This window comes from Macrosteles quadrilineatus, unplaced genomic scaffold, assembly GCF_028750875.1.
Source record: "Macrosteles quadrilineatus isolate MER2022 unplaced genomic scaffold, UCM_ALF_1.0 Scaffold_1__1_contigs__length_201487025, whole genome shotgun sequence".
Taxonomy (NCBI): domain Eukaryota; kingdom Metazoa; phylum Arthropoda; class Insecta; order Hemiptera; family Cicadellidae; genus Macrosteles; species Macrosteles quadrilineatus.
Genome location: NW_026542594.1, coordinates 21,378,155 through 21,401,861, shown reverse-complemented (window position 1 = coordinate 21,401,861; position 23,707 = coordinate 21,378,155). Strand labels below are relative to the sequence as shown.

The window sequence follows — 23,707 nt, the reverse complement described above, 5'->3', positions numbered from 1 at the left end:
TTTCCAAAAATTCTTACTGTTGTTTGTTGTTGAAAGCTTATTTGTAAAGAATTCTTTTTTTGCTCGCCAGACCATTAAGTTTAATCTGTTTCTCAGCTCTTTGTAATCACTCCAATCAGATTCATTTCTCGATTTCCAATATCTGTTTCTAAGTTGATTTTTTTCCTTCGTCAGTTTCTTTATTTCATAATTTCTCCAAGGGGCCATTTTCTTTGTTACCCTTTTACATACTATCGGCGCTGTTTTATCATATATTTTCTTAATATGACTGGTTAAGGCTGACTCAATGTTATTTACTCCTGTTATTTCTTTAATCTCCTTCCAGTCAATCTCAGACATTTCTTTTACTGCTTTGTCAACGTTAAAATTAGAAAAATCTCTATATCTAACCATCTTTGGCTTTTTCCTCTTATTAGATAAAAACAAGTCGCAGTATATTAGCTTGTGGTCCGTAATTGACTTCCCTCTGTGATCTTTAATGGAAGGTGCATCGATAAAGCCGGTCCTCTTGACTTCAGCTGACCTGTCCACTATGATGTGGTCTATCAAGGTGGCTGAAGTTGCTGTCACCCTTGTTGGCTCTTTTATCAATTGTACTGCATTATTTTCACACAAGAGTCGGCTTAAATATTTGGAATCACTACTTATTTTTGTCATTAAGTCAACGTTAGTGTCACCAACACAGATCACAGAGTCGACTACAACCGCAAGGTCAACAAACAAGGAGTGAAACATCGAAGCAAGGCAGGTGTACCTAATATTAGGTGGCCTGTAAAATACACACAAACCCAGTCTCTGATTTTTCATTCTCAGAACAATTGAAAGGGTTTCAATACCAGAAGGCTGATGATCAGAAAAATTGTGAAGTTCGTACATAATACTGTCCTTTATGTACAAGGCCACCCCTCCACCGATTTCATCGGCTTCGTCAGGAAGGTGACCAGATAGGTTGCGATCACAGCGTAGCAGTCTGTAGCCTGGTATGTTGTAATTGTCTGAGGGAGTGTCAGGGTGTAGCCAAGTCTCTGTCACACCAAATATGTCGAAATCAAAATCAAGTACAAGTGCACACATTTCTGAGAACCCAGTGTTCAAAGAGCGCATATTTAGGTGACCAATTCTGAAGTTGCCGTCACCCCCCCCTCCTATCAGTTTCCCGGCACAGTAGCTACATCGGCACTGCTCCCACTCCCACTTTGGTCATGGTCCTGGCCAGATACAACCCCTGTGGCAAGATCCCGATCCGGAGGAAAGGGGGTGGACGTCAAACTGACTACACCCTGGTCAGAGACTTGGGAATTTTCTTGAGACCCCCAGAGAGTGCTGATCACCTCTGCAAACAAATGCCCGAGACGAGAAACCCCTCGGCGACAAAAGTGTACACCATCACGACTGAGGTCCCCCCTGCCAACACACGTGTTAGCCTCTACGAATGTAACACCGAAGTTGTTACACATCAACTCAACTTGGGTGTTAAAATCGCAGAGGGATTTGTAACTGAGATCTCGTCTGATTAAAACACTATTCAAAATCAATTTGGAACTTGGAAAATGTGCCCTGGCAGTGTACAAAAGGTCAGCCAAGCTGTGGAGTGCCTCGCGCTTCCCATGTCCCCCATTGTACCCCGGACCCCCGCGATAGCCACGTCGAAGGTTGTTGCATCCAACATGGAAATAAATCATTGACAAGCTTACATCTAAATAACTTAACAACCTATTTTTTATATCTATAAATCTGCCTCCCGGACAACACTCCACATAAGCTCCCTTCTCTGCAACAATGTTTGTGGAGAACCGAAGATGGGAATCACCAATCACAAGGACATCTCTAAATGGTTTTTGGCTCTCCTCAGAGATTGAAGTCATTTTTGGTAGTGGTGAAGTCAGCGTGGCCGGTGCGGGAAGAGACACATCTTGTGTAGCGGTGCATGACTCCTCTCCCGTTTTGTTTAGGGATGATTCAAGTTGTCTGTGTGTGGCAGCATCCAACTCAGCAGCTGCTAGCTCAGTGAACAGGTTGGTCGAGGTTCTCCGCTTTCTTGAATCAGACTCAGCTCTTCTCAGCTCCCGCCTCAGACATTTGACATCTGCCTCCAACACCTCGATTGAAGTCAGCAATCGCTGACGATCAGCAGTCAAGTCAGAGATTTTGTCCTTACTCTCCTGCAGTAGGTCCTCGCATCGTAAATCTGGATTAACCTTCTTCTTCAGCTGCATATTTTCATCCTTATATTTCTTCAACTCAGCTGTTAGGGTTCCAATGTCAGTGTCTAGTTGTTCCTCCAGCTCACAACAAGCGAGTGACTTTTCCTTGAAACTCTTGTTCAAGTCCATGCATCGACTTTCGGTCAAACAGAGTTGGTCATCAAGACGTGTTACTTCCTTATCGAGTTCTTCGTTTTTCTTACAAACTTTATTAAGTTTTTCCAACAAGGCGCTGACATGCGGAATCAATCTTTCAACCGGCTCATCTCCATATGTGGCAATGCTGGACCGTAACTCAGCATAAAAGCATGATGCCAAATCGATGACTTCTTGATCGATAAAAGATAAGCCTTCAGTAAAACTTAATAGTTCTTTGGAGCGAGTGACAGGAGCCATCCTACTTTCTAATAAGACTAACGTTTCAATAAATATCAAATAAATACCACCTATTAATTCATTCACAACATAATTGCATCAATAAAAATAACAGCCAACAGTTAACTATTACAATAACGAATAAATAAATAACAATTAAAAACTTTAGAATAATTACCAGGATAACAATATTTACAAAGCAGATAGTTAAAATATAAAATTTGTTTAACAATAAATAAAGATTTTAACAGGCAAATAACAACCAATAGTCAAACATGCTTGAAAAGCAACTTAAAGAGTAAAAATATTGAAGGGCAAGGTCATTGAGTAAAAAAGGTGTTGCCTTCAAAGTCACTACTTATCCTCAATGCAGATGTGTGATGAGGTTGCGTCTTAGTATTTGAAGGGGCAGAAGAAATCTGGTCGCGGCGTAGAGCCTCTTCAGATGCCAGGGAAGACCAGAAGTCAGAGGGAAAAACTGGTTTGCAATGTTGGTAACGCCAGAGTACCGACGGCGATGACCGGTAGCCGAAATGATAAGGGTTATCAGGTACTTTCAAACAATGTTCGTAATGTTCTATAACGAATACCTTACTCACAGTCTGTTAACAGCAGAAGGTTCTTGTAATTAAACATCCAGCACTACTTAATAAATAATTGTGAACATACTAATGGTCATAAAGTCACTTGCAAACAGTAAAAATAGTTAAAATAAATTGGACAGTAGTTTACACTGACTATTCCGGCAGACCAGGTCTACCAACCTCCCAAGAACAGAAAGTTATCTCACCGTGATGCCAGTCCTACGGGAATTGCAGCTGTAATGAGTCACATAATTGATGATGAAGAGAAACCGATCGCTTACGCATCCAGATCCTTAACTCCATCAGAGCGAAATTACAGTCAGCTTGATCGAGAAGCTCTTGCGATCGTGTTTGGAGTCAGTCATTTTTACAATTATCTGTATGGACTTCACTTCACCTTAATTACAGATAATGCCCCTCTTTCAAGAATTTTCCATGAAAGCAAATCCTTACCACCCATGACTTCCAGCCGTCTACTCCGTTATGCATCTTTTCTATCAGGGTTTAACTATTCAATACGTTTCAAGAAAGGGGAAGCAAATGCTAATGTTGATTGTTTATCCAGAGCTCCAGTGAATCAACATTCTGAAACCTTAGACATTTTCCTAAACAATGAAGTTACCTTGCTACATTCAGAAACAATTTTTGAAATATCTTCAGAACATTTAAATGCAACTATTCTAGCCCGGGAAAATGAAGCTGACCAAAATCTTAGAGAAATTAAAAGGAAACTTTTGTCTTCTTCTACTGACCTACCATACACATTGGACAATGGAGTACTTTTCAAGGAAACTCGTGCTGTCATTCCTAACAGCCTTCGACCTCAAGTCTTACAGCAACTACATGCTACTCACATTGGTATTACAAAGATGAAGCAATTAGCCCGAAGATACGTTTATTGGCAAGGGATTGACAAGGACATAGAGCAATTAGTCCAATCGTGTGAAATTTGCGCCCACATAAAATTCAATCCTCCCAAAGCACCCCTTCATCCATGGGTAGAGCCAGAAGAAAACTGGGAGCGTATTCATATAGATTACGCGGGGCATTTTCAAAACCACTACTTTCTTGTTTGTGTGTGTGCCAAGTCAAAGTGGGTAGAAGTTAAAGTATTGAGAAATGCTCCTACAACTTCTAATACTATTATTCTTCTCGACAACATTTTCTCATCTAATGGCTATCCTCAAGTGATGGTATCAGACAATGCCACAATTTTCACCAGCGCAGAATTCAAGAAATACTGTTCATCCAATGGAATTTTCCAGAAACTGATTGCACCTGGACATGCAGCTACAAATGGCCTTGCTGAAAGAACTATCCAGACTTTGAAGCAAAGATTAAAAGCATTGGAAGATGACCATCGCCAAATACATACAAAGGTTCAAGAGATTCTTCAACAATATCGTGCCACTCCTCTCTCAAATGGACAATCACCTGCAGAACGATATCTTCATCGTAGGATCCGCATCAAGCTGGATGCTCTTCAACCTTACCATCCGGCAAAGAATCCACCTTCGATGATAAGAGTTCGAACATTCAATGTGGGGGAGAGAGTTCTCATTAGGGAGTATTCACAAAATAATAAATATATATGGACATTTGGTGAGATTATACAGAAACTAGGGACTCTTCACTATAGTGTAAGGTTAGATTCTGGAAGAACACTGAAACGTCATCTAGACCAACTCCGGAAAACTCAAGTAAAGAAGGTTCGTTTCAACGAATGTGAAGAAGTACCTAATCAAATTCCACAAGTTCCAATGCAAGTACCCATACTCCCGCAACAGCAAGTCCCTATGCAAGTTCCCGTATTACCAAGACAAGTTACAGAATTAGTCAGATTACCAGCTGAAGAGAACTTACAACCAACATCACCACGACCACGAATACGATGTTCAACCCGCACTCATAAAGCTCCAGATTACCTTAAAGACTATGTTACAAAATGAGTTCAAAATAAGTGGGGGAGATTGTAGTATTCTTTATACTGTATATTATCAGCTGTTGTCATTAATTACAAAACAATGTTTACCTTTTCAATTTGCAGTTGTAAATATTACTTTTCAATAAAAGAGTTTATTCAAATGCGTGCTTATTATGAACCCTAATTCAAAGTCACAACAATAATGTTTTATCATTTTCATAGCATAAACTAACATTTTGGAGTCCAGACAGAAAACGCAAAAATTATACAGTAAGACATCAATTAAATTTAATAAGAAATAAGGTGCAGCACTAACGATAGCTATAGGCTTGTCTTTTCCACGAAAAATAAGGACATTAATGCGTTACCAACAGACATACACACACAAATACAGAATTGAGTCCACACATTTTTGAGTCCAGACAGAAAACGCTAAAAATTATACAGTAAGACATCAATTAAATTTAATAAGCAATAAGGTGCAGTGTTTATAAATAAATAGTGTAAATAGTGATGTGTTTGTACGTAAAAATGATTCTTACTGCTACCACCGGTTCTAGGGAAAAGTAGCAGTACCATAAACCAACGTTTACATTTAAGAAAATAACTATAGTACTTACGACCAATTTAAACTGTCCTTCTAATCAAACTGTATTATAGGCGTTAATCCGTTGGCAAATATATAAATAAATAAATACACAGTCCACAAAACATGCAACATGTAACGTTAACAACGTAAAGCTTTAAAAACTCACTATGGTTTGCTCAAAAAACTGTCACTTGATGTGGTGCAGTACCGAAGTTATTAACCTCCCTTGGTTTTAATTTTCTTTTTAAGTTTTTGAAAATCAAAGTTATTTCCCATTAATAGCATTATTTGTAAGCAACTTTTAATGTTAACATATAAAGACAGTTTGAAGAAACCACCTTTTATACAAACAAAGGTTTCTTATTTAAAAGATTACATAATCTCTAAACGATAATCGGTACATATATCTAGCAAACGTTCGGAGGAAATGTAACAAATCGCACAAATCTGGGGTTTTGGACGTTTTTAGTTTTACTTCCTAGGTAGGAAAATCACCGATATTGTTGTCGAAATGTAAGTAGAAACCAAAAGTGACACATTGGAAAAGCGAGTTTAGCTACATCTGTAAGTTAAACTTCTGTTACGATCACAGCGAAATCAGATAGATCTTCCAAGATTTCAGCAACATCCACGATCACCCCCTGCATTTGTGTTTTTTACTTTGCACTTTACACAACTGTCCTTGAAGCGCCGTCATTGAGTGGAAACCTTTGTAAGCTACAGTATTGGTGCCGATGATTAAAGAAATGTAAGTTTCCTTGCACTAATACAACACTGATTCACGGCATTTTCCCCAGTTATCAAAACTCAAGACCGGTTAAGTAAGGCACAACGTTTTTAATCTCACTTGGTTTGGATGTGCTAACAAAACTTGATCGGAAATGGTTGCGGTATTCGTAAACAACTTTTAATGTAAACATATCAGTGACAGCTAGAAGTGAGAACTAATCCAAACAGCTGATCGTTATTTAATAAAATGTAATAGTAAACATTAGGAGAAAATTTTACAAAAAACTAACGAAATTGGGTTTTTGATGGTTCGTTATTTTGTTTTCAAAGAAGCGAGGCCATGTTTTTATAGCCAAACACACTCTCACTAATCCAGTAAATGCAGAAAAATGATTAGAACCTTGATCGGTAATCTATTTTTTTAGGAGTAGGCCGCGTAAAATGACATTTTGGCGTTACAGACGGAGTCACAGAATGGACAAACAGACAAACAGACATACAGACAGAAATTGAGATAAGACTCGTTTCGGCTTTCATAGGCTATTAAACGTAAAAATAACCAAAAACTGCATGATTCTAAGCAATGTACAGACAAAACTCTAATTTTATTTATATAGATTATTGCCTTCGTGTTTTTCCCAGATTCAATTAAACACTACCTGGTTTTCTATTCTGTCTAAATTTAATTTGATATATTCATGAATTTTAGAGTCAATTCCACATTTAATATGCTCTCCCCTTTAGGTTATGGGCCCAGAGGGTTCTAGACTCCAGAATGTAATATATTCCCAAGTAAAATCTTTTTCAATCAGTCAGCCTAGGTTGAAGTGTAAAGTTTTGTTCTTGTAACATCTCATAAGATTTTCACAAAATGACTAGTACTGTAAATTACCGAATTGAACCTCTAAACAAAAATAACTATGATACTTGGAGAATTCAGGCACAAGCAATATTAATAAAATCAGATCTGTGGAAATATGTCTGTGGTGAAGAATCATGTCCTGATGATACAGATCCTGAAAAGAAGAAAAGGTGGTTGAATCAAGACTTGACAGCAAAATCAGATTTAATACTACTAATCTCTGCAGGTCCTAAGCTGCAACACCTCAAAAGATATTTGGGACACTTTGAACAATATTTATGCATCTAAAGGTCCTGCCCGTAAGGCAACACTTTTGAAGAAATTGATTCTACACAAATTGAAAGATGGACATAATGTAAGAAATCACGTAGATGAATTTACTGATGCTGTCGATAAGTTATTAGAATTAGACATTGTCATAAATTATGATCTTTTGTCCATAATGATGTTGTACAGTCTTAATTCATCATTTGAGAACTTTCGAGTCGCAATAGAGTCACGAGATTCTCCTCCTAAACCTGATCAGCTAAAAATTAAAATACTTGAAGAATTTGAAGCTAGGCAAAAAGTAGTAGTAATTTCACACTATAAAGATAGAGTTGAAAAACAAAGCACTGATGGTGCATTTTTCTCTAAAATTTTTAACAGCAAGCACATTAACTTTAATCAAAATTCAAAGGTTTTCTGTAAAAAAAGTGGGAGAAATAATCATTCAACAGAAAAATGTTGGGCAAAAACTAAATACAATCACAAATCTTTTAAAACATAAGAACTTTGTCTTTTATCCGGAGAATGTAAACCCAAAGACAACAATTGGTGTCTTGACTCTGGTAGTACTTCTCATATGTGTAAAATACGGAAGACTTTGTTGAACTTTCAAAAACTTCTCCTAATCACACACTCAAACTTGCATCAAAAAATCAAACTACATCAATTGAAGGTAAGGGACTCGTAAAACTTACTAAGGATGGTTCAGTTGTTAACATCCTAGACACACTGCATGTCCCAGATCTAACAACAAACCTTCTATCTGTAAACAAAATCACTGAAAAAGGATGTAGTGTAACCTTTGATCAAAATAAAGCTGTAATTAGAAACTCCATAAATTAAGAGTATTTGCAAGCAACCAAAATAAATGGTCTTTACTATGTTGAATTTGATGATTTTGAAAATGCCAATCTTGTTACAAACAGCTGAAAAATTAATGAATAGCATTTAAAACTTGGACACATAAATGAAAGTGATTTAAAACATTCTCTTAAAGCTAAAAAGTTTTAAGTTACCTGGCTTCGTCAAGTGATCCTTCTTTAGTATTTCACTACTATAGTTTCGGACTTGAAAATAAGTCCATCTTCAGGCAAAAACGTCAATAGGTCATCTAACCAATTTGGTTAGATTCGTCGATACACTTAAAACACATACACGAACACGAAAAACACAAGAAACGAATATAATACTGTAAAAAACTGGCCGTTCGTGTATGTGTTTTAAGTGTATCGACGAATCTAACCAAATTGGTTAGATGACCTATTGACGTTTTTGCCTGAAGATGGACTTATTTTCAAGTCCGAAACTATAGTAGTGAAATACTAAAGAAGGATCACTTGACGAAGCCAGGTAACTTAAAACTTTTTAGCTTAAATTTAGTGATCCAGAGGCTACCTCACCATGAAATTCTCTTAAAAATGGAACGATTAAGGGACTAGACTTCAATCCAAATGAAAAACTCGGTGATTGTGAAGTATGTATACAGTCAAAAATGACAAAATTGCCTTTCCCAGTACGTAATGATTTAAAGGAATTAGATTATTTGGAAATAGTACACTCTGATGTTTGTGGACCAATGAAAGTCACATCTCCGGGCCTATGTGAGAATCCAGTCGTTTGGCACGCATATATCCACGGCCACCTTTAACTCCAGGTCACGGCCTGGTAGAATTGGCAACATTGCAAGTAGTGTTGTCTAGCACCAAACCTCCCGTAAGATAACATGGCAGACAGGTGACACCAGGCAGATGATTCACGTACTATTCATTTCAATTTAATTTTATGAACATAAATTTATTAAAAGATTGAAATTAAAACATATAGAATTAAAAACCAAAACAATATTTAAATTGAAATCTATTTTTGTACATTTAAAGTGGAGTCAATATTTTAATACTACTTGCGATGTTGCCACTTAAGGCCTGAGTTAAAGGTGGTCGTGATATATTCCAATGATATGAAATAATAAGAACAAAAGTCTAAAAATGTTCCTCTACTTTATTGAAGATATAAATTAGAATTGTTTGAGAATTGTTTAGTAAATTGAAACATAATAAACAAAACTGAATTTATTGAACTCACAAATCAGACTAAACAAAAAAGTAAACAAAACATAATAATATAAACACCCAGACAGCACACTTTCTCCTCAGGACATCCCACGGATATTACGACAGGATATGCAAGATATCCCATAGTGGTCCTATGGTCAACCTGGGATATCACAGGATATCCACAGGAATGCGTAATGTCCCCGCCCGGGGATGTCCTACGGATAAGCTCACACGCATATCCGTGGGACATCCGAGGTCATCCCAGGGTAGTCCTCAGGACATTCTCAGGACATATGGGACTACTATGGGATGTCCCTGGGATAAAGTGTGGTCTGGGCCTGAACATAAAAAACACAAAATAATATAGATTTAGTATGAAAAGCTTAATTATAAGTTAAGTAAATTGATTAAATAGTTAATAAACACAAATTTTGAAGAAAAAAATTAGAAAAAAGTTTTTGGCCCAGACGGGTTTCAAACCTGGTACCTTCGCCTTATGAGCCTCTTACCTTACCTCCTGAGCTATCTGCGATTGATGATTATGGGTGTTTTCAAGTGGTGAAAGAGTAGCTGACAGTTGCAATGGTCGCAATACTTTATATTTTTGATACTACAGTATAGGCTATATATGCTTCTGTTAATCTGTTTAGCCCTCAAGTAGTTAAATTGTTTTTCTGGTAGTTGGAGAGGATACTGGTATTTGAATATAGATTATTTAATCACCATTAGATTAGCACTGATATAATTGATTGTTATATGATTAAAATTAGTTTTTAATTGTTTTATTAATTTAAAGTTAGAATTAAATTCACATTTCCCACAATTATGATAGAACTCTAGTTTTCCTGAACTCAGTGGTAGTAATATGTCAGTAAAGTAAAGTCAACCCTTGCTAGCCATAGTATTAACAAGACATATTTTCAATCTGGGAAACCTTAAACTTTTAAAATAAATTATAAAACCTCAACATCTTAATGCGTGGGAATCTTATTTTTAGAAAAGGAAAAAAACAGACCAAAATTATTTGTTAAATAATGAAGACGGCCCAATTATAAATTCGGAATTACTGAAAATAATTACATCAAGAACAACACTGTCATATCCAAAATTCAAAAGATTAATTTTTCTTATATTATTTTTTATTTTTCCAATATCCTTTAAATCATCTGTTTTAACTTTGTTTGAAATTAATTTATTAAGTAAATATTTACTTTTTGTACTAGTGTAAACACAGCCTGAAGATGGAAACCAAGTTTCTGAAAGCACTAGTGAAAAAAACAAATAATTATATATTGGCCTTGTTGAACATTTAAATTTAGACATACATTTCATCAGTGGTAGTATTTTTTTTCTTCAGTTTTTTACCGGGACATTACGGGACATTACAGGATATCCAGTGGATTTTGTACATGTCCCGGGATGTCATGGGACATTCTGGGATATCCTATGGCATTCGTACATATCCCGGGACTTTACAGGATATCCTGAGGTTAACTTACAAATCCCGGGACATTACGGTATATTGTAGGATATCCTGTGGATTTCGTACTCGTCCCGGGATTTTGCGGGATATCCTGAGGATAGCATACATATCCCGAGACATTCTCAGGACATATGGGACTACTATGGGATGTCCCTGGGATAAAGTGTGCTGTCTGGGCAGTCATCTGACAGATTGTAACTTCTCAATGATTTAAATCTGAATTTCATTTAATCGTATTTATTTTATTTTGTATTTTTTATCAAAGTTTCTCAGGGATGGGTTCTTTGCCACGTGACTGATTTTATCCTGACTGCAGAATGTTTGAAATGTGAGATATAATGTTAAGTTATACAGAGCAACTATGTGTAAGTGTTATTTGGTCGCAGAACTCTTAAAATAAGGTGCGAGACAAGTACCAAATATGCGTGCTTGTTTAGTGTTAAGCCGCAGCACCAGCGGTCAGCCGGGGCCTGACAAATGCTTTGTATGGAGTTAAATTGTTTAGTGCCACTACTTGTAAGTGTTATTTCGGTCGCAGCACTCTTTAAAAAGGTGCTAGACAACTACCGAATGTGCGTGAGTGTTTTGTGTTAAGCCGCAGCACCAGCGGTCTGCCGGGGCCTGACAAATGCTTTGTGTGTACCGTATTCTTATTCTAATTTCTTTCCTACTTACTTATCTAATTCAAATTACCTTATTAATATTTCAAATGAGTACACAATTGGGACTGACCTTATTCCTTGTTTTATTTTCTTTCACAAATACAAATTTGATTACAATTAATTATTGTTTTATTTGCGCCTGACAAATGGTTTACACCCGCAGCGCTGACTGTCAAGTCAACTAGTGTACTGAAGAAGCAGCGTTGCCAATTCGAGGGTAATTACCCTTTTCGAGGGTAATTTGGGCCTTCGAGGGTATTTTCGAGGGTAATTAATTTTCGAGGGTAAAAAAGGGTATTTTGAACAACCCGAGTGCAACACATATTAATACAGTAATAATAATTAATTTATGTTCATAATTTGTCATTACTCTATGGAATGTGTTGCACATTCGTCTGATACATGATTTATATAGTGTTTGTACGATCTATTAGTAAATTGATTATACTCGTTCTGTACCCAAGGGCATCTATGCTTCCACTTACACAGAAAGCCTTGGAACTTAGAACAGTTCCTGGGATACCAGCTATTTGTTTAATAGCTTCAATCTATATCTTTCTTTTCTTAAACCAGGTTAGATAGTTTTCAACAGTTAAAGTTGCGAACTATGCATTGTGAATGTGAAGGTGTTCCGGTGTTTGTTTTGTTTGTTTAATTGACCTGAGCTGCTTGAATGAAAGTCAATATTATGATTTATGAAAATGAAATTGCTACGAACATTGAGTATTCTGAAGCTGAAGTGATTTGTTAAATAAGTATTGACAAATTGTTGTGTGTTCTGTGTGCATGAATTATTTATGAAATGAAGTTTTAACTGTTCACTAAATCTATTTTTTCGGATTCCTCAAGAAAAAAGAGTGATTGTTAATAAAGGCCTAGGTTAGGTTGAGCTATGTGTGAAATTGTAGAGTTTCACAGTCAAGCTGTGAGAAGTTAATACACATCAGAAGTAACAGTTATCTCGTAAAGTGCTACAAGCGCATGCACATAAGCTGAGGTGCCCGTGGGATGCAGAACGTCGAGTGTAAATTAATTATTCCATTAGGTTTCTGTAATTTGTTTATATTTTCAACACTTAATACCTGCATTTACCCTTGATTTGAATAAATTGTTTGAATATTTGATTTTCCAATACAAAATCAATAATTTGTATTCGAAACAGGGCCTATAATGTAAAAGTTTCTAGTTTTGCGACGTTGGTGGTTTTCGAGGGTATTCGAGGGTAATTTTGGGCAGGACTGAGGGTAATTTGCCAAAAATGGATTGGCAACACTGTGAAGAAGACTGGCCCGTGGGAGTGGACTGCTGTATTTATACCCGATTTGGTTGCTATGGAGACCATGGAATGTTCTAGAACTTTAAACCCAGATGTTTCCGGATGTTTCCACCAAAAGTTATCTTCCTTTTCCGGCAGCCTGACGTCATCGCTGCCCGCTTGATCGTCGTTGATCCATCTCCATCAGCTGCTGTCGGCTGGAGCTGGAGCTCGAGCTGTCCCTCAGAGAAGCTATTGTAGACTAATAAACAAACATTCAAACAAATGTAATAAATAAATATGTTTTAATTATTTAGTTAGTTGTTATATTTACATGTTTATCCCTTTGTGTGTGAAATAAAATAGTAATGTACATTTATAACTGTTATTGTGTTGCTGAAATATTTACAATGGATAACCTAACCTAAATACGGTAAGTGGGTAAGCTAAGCTAGGTACGGTAAGTGGGTAGAAATATTTTTGGTTACGAGTATTTACAAAATAAACTATTAGAAACATTATTAATTTAAAGAACACTAAGAAATATTTAAACTATGAAAAATGCGAGATAGGCCTACTTTTATTACAATTGATCTAACAAAAACCTAACCTAGCCTAGGCATAACATAGCCTACAATGGTTAAATTAAATTGAAACATTACAAGATGTTATAAATAAAACATATGGACTTATTTCTTGATACATAACACTCCTCCCCCCGTTAGGTAGTCCTTCAGATATGCCGGTGGTCGACGGATACGAACAGGTCGAAGTGTTTTGGGAGTTTGATCTAAAGACACGTGTCCGAACAGGTTGTGGACTCGTGCTCATGCTATTGGAGTCTTGAATTAAACCAGAAACGTTGAAACCAGCATCTTCTTGATGAGGGTTAATTGGACCTTCTATACCACTAAAGGAATTGCGAGATTGTTGCATCGCTAAATGGTCACATTGGTTGTACGTCTGGTGTTCTCATCATAATAGGATTGCGAACCATTGATGGTGGTTGCACTGGAGTGATATGATGTGCTTCTGGTATTCTCATTTGAAAAGGATTCTGGAATAGTGGGTGGAACGGTGGGTTTATTGGAGATTCAGGATTATCCAAGTGTGAGTTAGGAGATGCTTTTGATGTTTCTGAGCGAGGTCTCAATTGGTGGATATGATGTTGTATTTCAATGCCTTCTTTTGTTATCAAATGGTAGCTCAGCCATTTGTTATTATTGGCCCGGTTATTCTAGTGACTTTAGCAGGAATCCACTTTGGTCCTCGCTGATTATAGTTTCTTGCAAATACGGAGTCATTTTCTTTAAATTTCCTCTGAGGTGACTGTTGGTAATCGTGAAGCGCTTTATCCATGATTTTCTCTTCTTTGTCACTTGAAGAATAATCTGGGTGAACTCTGTCTAAGATGGTTCTAATACGCCTTCCGAACAGCAGTTCACTCGGTGACATATTAGTAGAACAATTTTTTGTTATATGAGATGATATTAGGAACTTAGCCAATCTTTTTTGCCAATCTCCTTGAAGTATTCGTCGCAAAGAATTTTTTGTCGTTTGGACCATCCTTTCTGCCTGACCATTCGATGACGGATGGTATAGTGCAACCACGACGTGGCGGATGCCATTGCTTTCATTAAACGATCGCAATTCTTGTGAAGTGAAAGCCGACCCGTTATCAGATAGGTACTATTGTGTCTGGAACACCATGTGTTGCAAAAAGGCTTCTGAGGACCTTTATAGTTGATCTTGAATCTGTAGAAGGCACCAAAACTACCTACTTCTAACCATTTGCTGAAAGAATCCACAACAATCAAAAACAACTTGTTTTGGAAGGGCCCAGCAAAATCTATGTGGAGACGAGACCAGGGTTGTTTAGTTTTCTCCCAGGGAAGAACTGTTGCTCTTGGAGGGTTGTGACGACTTTGTTGACATGCTTGACAAGAATTCACCATGTTTTCTATGTCTTGATCAAGTGTTGGCCACCAGAAATAGCTTCGAGCCAACGCCTTGTTCGAACAATGCCCTCATGTCCCATGTGTAGAAGCTTCAGAGCTTGTTGCCTGAGAGTGGATGGAATGATCACCCTAGTTCCCCAAAGTAAACATTTTTTGTATTGAGAAATTGAATTTTGACGAGAAATGAAAGGCGTAAGGTTGAGATCTGAGTTATGAGTGGGCCAACCACGTTGAGTCCATAATAGTACTTAAGATAGAAGTGGATCCTTTTCTGTTTCTTTTGCTATTATATTAGCGGTAATTGGTTTAACCTCATCAGATTCAATGTATAGCACATCATTCAAGACTTCATTTATCTCTTGATCAACAACATTGGAGGAACATGGAAGACGACTCAAACCATCAGCATTCGGAATAGAAATCCCCGGTTTGTATACTAAATCAAAGTCATATCCATTTAAAAGGATACTCCAGCGAATCATTTGAGGTGACAGTGTGTTTGGTGTTTGTTTATCCACAGTGAAAAGACCCAGAAGTGGCTTATGATCTGTTCTAATTTCAAAATGCCTCCCATATAAGTAATTGTGGAATTTTTTAACCCCTCCAATGATGGAAAGTGCTTCCCTATCTACTTGAGCATATATTCGTTCTGACTGACTCATTGTCCTGGAATAAAACGCAACTGGAACTTCCTTTTCCCCTCGAACCTGACTTAGCACACAACCAATACCATAAGGAGATGCATCACAAGTTAGTATAAGATGGCTAGAGGGATTGTAGGCTAATGAGCCAGTATACTATCGGAAGAAAGGAGTTTCTTTGAAGCATTGAAAGCAAGTTTATGTTTTCCCTCCCACCGCCATTTACCATTTTTGTCCAATAAGTGATGTAAAGGTTCTGCAACATTGGCTTTGTTGGGTAAGAAACAGTGATAGAAATTGAGTAAACCTAAAAATGCCTGCAGTTGTTCCTTGTTAGTCGGCTCAGCAGCATCTTGAATGGATTTGACTTTGTCCGGGTTAGGAAGAATTCCGTCAGAGCTCACAACAAATCCCAAGAAGTCAACTGATGTAGATAACAAAGAACACTTTTCGCTTTGGAGTGTAATCCCTGCATCTCTAAAACGAGTGAGTACTTGTCTTAATGTGGTAATCAATTCAATGTATTGTTCAGACTGCTTTAACCAAAATATCATCAAAGTAAGGGATTACATTGTACAAGCCCGAAAGCAAACCCTCAATAAAATGTTGAAATATAGATGGAGCTGAGCTAATACCGAATTGTAGTCTTTTTCGTTTAAAAGCACCCTTGTGTGTAATTAGTGTCTGAGCTAGTGTCGACTTCTCGTCAACAACCAGTTGTTGATAAGCTTGGGCTAAATCTAACTTAGCAAAATATTTCCCTTGGTTTAATTTGGCTAAGAGCTGAGAGATTGGTGGAATAGGGTACAGATGATCTTGGATAGCTTTTTTTAACGTTGCCTTATAATCACCGCAAATTCGTATTTTACCATTGCTTTTTAGGGAAATGTACAATACGTCGACATCGTACTGTACATCTAGAGTCAGGGATGGGGTGTTGTAAGTAAATACACTGGTTACATTTTAAATAAGGCTCTGAATTTTCAGCTTCCCAGTATTTGACCATATCGGTGTAGAAAAACTCAAATTTAGAGGTTTTTGGAAACCTAGATCACGAAATAACATAGAAAATCATCTTTCTCAGATTTACTCAACCCAGAATTTGTGTTTACCATATTAATAAGGTTATTATTTTACACAAATTTTGTTTCCCATAGAGCATTATTCTAATTATTTCAATCATTCTAACCCATCCACCGTACCATAATCATCTTAAAGATATCTAACGTTTAAACATTTCTGGTATTAATATTGACAAGCAAATAAATCTGCAAAGATTGTTTTGTATTGGGACGGCTGCAGTATTACTTTCTATGGAACTCTGTGAAAATAGCTCTAATAAGGCAGATATTTATTCTAATCAAAGGGATTGTTTACCACTTGCACTCCTTTGCCATTGATAAGGTATGACGCAGGCTCCTGCCCTCTCTCCCTGTATCTGAAGAACCCTGGGAATCTTTCATCAGCTGGTGTGTGCAGCCAGTCCTCGATTATGATCACATGGGATGGTAAATCAAAGTCGTAGTATTCTCGCAGTGGATTCTCTGAATCTGGTTCTCTTATAATCAAACTTCCAAGGACTCCATCCACTTTCTGTAGACCTGAAATATTTGTAATTCATAAATGTTCGCATACCTTTTTTTATGTTCCTCCTAAGACGCTAGGTTCTAGCCTGGAACTGTTTTACACATTACTTCAGACTGACTCCTGTTAATTCAGGCTGATGAGTACTAGAGGGTTGTGGCATTATCACATAGATAATATCCATTGGTGATTGGCGGGATTTGAACTCGAGACCTTGGCCACTGAACCTTGGTCGCCCTCCCTTTTACCAAATAAAAATGTTCCTATAACTGATATACCAAAATGAAGCTTAGGATGTATTGATTTGCCGAAAATTATTGTAATGAACGATTTTCTTAAGGGCTCTGCCCCACAGGCCGATTTCAAAAGACACCTTACATGCTTTCAAAGTTTAAATTTCAACTAAATAAAACTAAACAAAAATTGTTTTGTAGAATATTTGCTTATAGTTTTCTTTGTAATTTATATGATATCATTATCAAATGTCTTTGAAAATGCTATGAATATGATGATGCTGATAGTGGTTCGGAGCTCACCTTAAGCTAGTAATTGACCACCTATAAAAAAGTCAAGAAAGGACAGGCTCTTCAGGCTGGAAAACCCTCAACTAAAAGCTAGATAATGTTTATTTGTCATTTTTACATAAACATTACAATGATGTAACTTTACTTTTCCATTTAAGACTCACCATCGTGGGAATGCCAAAAGGAAGTGCCAGCCTCATCTGCCCTGAACCTGTATCTGAATGTCTCTGCTTCATGTACGGGACACTGTGTAAGATATGGCACCTGAATGTGGACAAACATTTTACAGTATAAATTCAGTCGTGACAGTTTTAACATTTTGGATTTGGATTTTCTACACCAACTATTTTTAAAACACTCAACTAAGTGGGAAATACATTGTTATATTCTAAACTAGATTTCTATGAATTATTTCATGTTGAGTTTAAAATAAATGTATTGCATTTATTTAATTTGGTTTGTCATGTCACAATCATTTAAGGAATTAAATAAGACAGTACCGTTAACTTATGTAGGCCTACCTAATAAAAAAAATCACTTATCAAGATCTATGTTTTTAATTACTACAACAATGTAATTTGTTTTCCAAATGCACAGCACATGAACCATAGCTTTCAAAATAAGAGTACAAGGAGTTCCTTAAAATGGCTGGGTATTGTCTGCAATGAGTTGTTTAGTACAATCTAGAGTAAAATTTATAATTCGATATAACTCTCCCAAAAAAGTATGGGAAGTAGTTATGCTTGGATATAAATTAACAAAAATATTTATAATGAAATAAAAACCAATGACCCTCACAGATATAAATTTCAAATACCGTAGTAAAAACACTTAAAGATGGGACAGCATTGTTATTTATTGTTTATTTTAGGACCATTCTAAACACTGGAAGCATTAAAACCAAAAAATATAGTGATATTAACAGTTTTCATAAAATAGTATATTTCGTACCAAGGGCCGAAAATGAGGTTTGGCCGGCTCGAGATAGTTTTTAAGTTCGAGACGAAGTCGAGAACTTAAATCGATCGAGAGCTGCAAAACCATTTTGGTCCGTGGTACGAACGCTATTTTTCACCACACTATACCCTATTACCACTATTCACCACTATAATAATGCACACTGATAGTCAACACAACTACAACTTTAAGGTTATGTGAAGAAATAATTTGAGGAATCAGCAAAAATAAAAATAAATAGTTGCTAGGCAACGGTGACAATAACACAATATGGATTTTGATTGTATATTTAAAATGCATTCATGTTTTAAGTAAGTAAGCGGATTTTGCGGCCCCGGCCTGTATAAACCTGCTCGGTCCCCAAATTACGATGACAGCTGGCATGGCCAACACAACGTAACTTTCAGCCACCAATTAACATATGTAATACAGCCAAAAACATCATAGTGTGGTGAAAAATTTGTTACATATGTTATACAGTATTCCAGGGCCCTTAATAGAGTAACTTTTAATAATGACAAATGTCTAATTAAAAGTAGTAAAAGAATGTTTAGGCTGCAACAGAAAATAAATAATGTCCCAAAGTGGTCCCTTGTATAAGTTTTACACCAAATCACAATGTTTTATAATTGTTTTATAAATATCCACTGGATAAATAGTTATAAATAACAATTACAAACTGTGAATGGAATTTATAGCAGACTTAAACAGATATTTTTTATTACTCCGTCCATCCAAGGTGTGCCTTTCTGATGAAGCCCGTGCCAGTGTATTGTAGTACTGCGTCCTGGCATCTCATTCACTACGTCAACAATAATTGTGTCTCCTTTGCACACCTAATGAACAACAAAGTATGGAAATAAATTGCCAATTCTTTACTTGTTTTATAAGTAGGTTGTTGTTATTAAACTGTTAAGATGAAAACTCGAAATTAAGCTTTCATTATTTTTTGTGAAGGTTTTATTTTACTTCATTATCTTAATGATTACTTGTTGAATTGAGTATCTAGTCTAAAAATGTTTAAGATTAATCAAATAGAAATACAATATTTATGGGTTTTCCCATTTTGGGAGTGTCAATTAATTTTGTTCAAGTCAAAAACTTGATTGATTAAAAGTGTCAAATAAGAATATTTACCTGGATAGAAGGCCCAGGAAGCATTCGGTTGACACAAAGGATAGCTTTTTCAAATCCATCGCCGGAAACACATTGAGGTAGGAAACAGTCAGATGTGACATTTGGGCAGTTTCCACAAGCCCTGGAAGTAGGCTACACATTTTTATTCTTTTCACATTTTCACATTTTTATTCAAAATATGCCTGAGTGCCTACTCAGGCATATTTTGAATCAAAGAAACAATTAACTAATACTTTGTCAAAGAGGAGATACACAGTGCTTGTTAACTTTATACATTGACACAAGTGTGACAGTACTGACACCAACTTAAAATAGGCCATATCCCTTTAATAGACATAAAAATGTGATCAGGTTTTTTTATAGTTATTATTCTTGTAATTTAAAAAAAATCAACGCTTTGTTCTTTTAATGTTGTCTACACCAAAAGAATTTAGTAAGCTAGTTAAAGAAGAAAAGATCCAAATTCTCAACATCACAATACATTCCCAAAATTAGTCGCATCCTTTTTTGCTCCTAGCCTAAAGTCCTAAGCATTTGGTAATCAAAACAACCTAGTTAGAAAAAAAAAAATAATAATATTAGCTTGCCACAAACACTTGATAACAGTTCAAGGTTCTTAATACAGAAGGTCAAATTACGAGTATATGATAGTGAGTAAGTACCTGCTGAGAGTAACATAAGGTTCAATCATCCACAAGTAGTAGCAGATCCTTGGGTCATCTGGACGACACTCTCGTGTACAGAGCCATCCGTCATCAACATTCAGATCATCGTAGTTGCCATTCATGATGTCGTCTGGTTGAGGTTGAATTTCAGCCTCTGATTTCATCTTCCTCTGATTTGATCTTGTGGCTGCAAATATCATGTTAAATTCCGTTATTTATCAAGTGTTGCCAATTGTTTTACGGTACAAAAAGAATGTTTGTTTGTGTTTTACTCTATTAGAAGTCATGGGTTGGTGGTAAGTTTATTTTTGTAGGTATCAGACCTGGGACCAATTAATTTACTTTTAGCGAATTTCCTTATAAAGAAGTAGCTATTGCGGTAGGTGGTACGGTAAGACCTAGGCCCGGGACCTATTTACTTTTTCATTTTCATTTCCCCAGAGGCCAAAAACACTATCCGTCCAAAATGTTATATATGTCTGTCTGTGAACGCGAACTTAAGTAATTTTTGTCCAATTTTGATGACATTTGGTTTGAAGGTGTAAGGCAGGATAAACATGAATGAGTTCGGGAACCAGCATGATGGGAATGGGGATTTACGGGGTAAAAATTGGGTTTTCTCATATTTGACCCTAGACCACCTAAGTGATGTAAACACGCTCTTGTGTAACGTGTAACGTACAAGATTTTACCTGACCCGACAATATACAGGGGGTTACGTACAATATTTTTCATTATCCATTTCACTCACCTTCTAACAGTAACGTTCTTTTACAAACAAAAGCTAGGTTAGGATCATTCTTTAAAGCATAACAATAAAATTCAAGCGCACAGCTGATTTCTAGCGTTAAACATCGTTGGCTCCATAGAGGTAGGCCTATATTTTTTATGTTGAGCTCTCAATGTTATTTAAATGGGTTCCATTACCTCACCGAGTGAGTTTTTGAAACTTTACATCACTCGAGAAGTAAGTAAGGAAGTTGTATACATCACGCTTGGGATAAGGAAGTTTAACATGGCGGGTGAGGTAAAATAGATTAATGTGTTGTAAATTGCTAGGTTAAAATTCCCATAACAATAAAATGAAATTCCACTGAAACGTAAATAAAAGCCAAAATTAATTGTAAATAAAACGAGAGTTTCCTTTATATTGCTTTTGAAATGAAAATAAACTACACCGAGCCATGGCTTGGTCCCCAGGTAAATGTTTTAAATGTGATTAAACACATTAATTGAGGTTCCTGCCCTTAGGAGAGCGTTTATCGAAAAACTGATATTTTTTCGAGGAAGTTTCACATCAAGTTCATTCATTCAAACATGCAGTTGATAAGGTATGCACAGCTTATGGTTTTCTCAAAAGTTCAGATCCTTCTTAGCTTTATACAGGGTGTTTTTTTTTTAAACTTGCTTCTTTATTTATGTAAAAACTGCAATAGATAGAAATATGGAGTTTGTGGGAATCATCTATTGAGGTAGGAGCCACAATTGTTGTGAATTTAATGTGAAGTTCCCATTCACCACCTTTCCCTCCCCTACCCTTAACTTAAAATTTTTTAATTGGAAGGTACCCCTTTTGACATCAAATGTGTAATGTATATCAAATGTGAGGGCATGAAAAAAGAAAAAGAATGGCACAAACTAGAGATCTCTATGTCAATCCTATCAAAAATATGGCAGTTCAAAATTTGAATTTTTCGCCCCCTTTTTTTAAGAAAATCACGTTTTTTATGGCTGTAGCTCAAAAACGCCACGGTAAGAGCTAGCAAAGATTTGAAAGAATTTTCATGGTAAGTAAGTAAATTTTTTACAAAACATTCTTAAGTGTTTTCTGAAATTCACACTCCTTCAACTTCAAAAATTGAACCTACTTCTAAAATTTGAAAGATTTTTAGGATTTGTTACGTTTATTTTTACTGAACAAGCATTTTCAAAGATGTGACTAGCTGGCATGCTTGTTCAATAAAAAACCGTAAAAAATCCGAGAAATTAAAAAAATTTTAGAAGTAGGTTGATTTTTTAAGGTATGGAGGAGTGCGATTTTCAGAAAACGCTTAATAATGTTTTGTAAAAAATTTAATTACTGACCAAGAAAATTCTTTCAAATCTTTGCTAGCTCTTGACGATTTCAAGATACAGCCAAATTCAAATTTTGAACTGCCATAACTTTTGATAGGATTTATGTAGAGATATCTAGTTAGCGCCATTCTTTTTCTTTTTTCATGCCTCACATTTGATATGTCAGAAGGGAAACCCGCAGTTTAAAAATTTTAAGTTAAGGGTAGGGGGAGAAAGGGGGTGAATGGGAACTTCACATTAAATTCACAACAATTGTGGCCCCTACATCAATAGATGATTCCGGCAAACTGCATATTTCTATCTATTGCAGTTTTTACATAAATGAAGAAGCAAGTTTAAAAAAACACCCTGTATATAGATACAGTACATAATTTTGAACAAATAGTGTTTTTGGCCTTTGGGGACATCAATATGAAAAAAGTAAATCAGTCCTGGGTCTAAGTCTTTCCGTGCCCGGAGGGTAGTTAGCTACTTCTCTATAGAAAAATTTGCTAAAACAAAATACATGATTTGATTGAACATGCATTATTTATATACATTCAAGAGTCAGCTTTCAAATTGTTTTATGTTCATTAAATAGACTCTTCACTTAATAGTACCTGGGGACCGAGCTTTGCTCGGAGAAAATCATTAGTTCACTCTGAAAGCAGTCTTAGTATCGGAGATACATAAATCTGTTCCCAAACTCCACACGGCTCGCCTTTACAACGTCCTACACCATTTCCTACGTCATGGACCTGTTTTTCTCCCTTCCCATAGCATTTCAGAATTGCAGATACGTTAATCTAATCGTCATAAACAGTTCCCACGCTCCATACTAATCGCCTTGACTACTTCCTTCACCACTTCCTACGTCACGGACCTGTTTCCCTCCCTTCCCATAGCATTTTAGGATTGCCCATACCCTTATCTAATCGTCATAATAGTTCCAACACTCCGGACAGCTCGCCTTGACTACTTCCTTCACCACTTCCTACGTCGCGGACCTGTTTCCCACCCTTCCCATAGCATTTTAGGATTGCAGATACCCTAATCTTATCGTCATAAACAGTCCCCACACTCCGGACTGCTCGCATTTCCTACTTCCTTCATCACTTCCTACGTCACGGACCTGTTAGTTTCCCTCTATTCCCATAGCATTTTATGATTGCCTTTACTACTTCCTTCACTACTTCCT

General features: G+C 36.4%; 1 protein-coding gene across 1 annotated transcript in view; it reads right to left on the bottom strand.

Annotated features, from left to right (window-relative positions):
* LOC129004939 (uncharacterized) overlaps positions 1 to 23,707 on the bottom strand; it is a 76,868-nt gene that overhangs the window by 18,876 nt on the left and 34,285 nt on the right. Inside the window, exons 3-7 of the mRNA XM_054433661.1 lie at positions 20,452 to 20,641; positions 19,790 to 19,910; positions 19,378 to 19,488; positions 17,860 to 17,959; positions 16,965 to 17,188 (exon numbers count right to left, since the gene is read on the bottom strand). Of these exons, the coding sequence (XP_054289636.1) occupies positions 16,965 to 17,188; positions 17,860 to 17,959; positions 19,378 to 19,488; positions 19,790 to 19,910; positions 20,452 to 20,641 (746 nt within the window). The remainder of the gene's footprint in view (positions 1 to 16,964; positions 17,189 to 17,859; positions 17,960 to 19,377; positions 19,489 to 19,789; positions 19,911 to 20,451; positions 20,642 to 23,707) is intronic.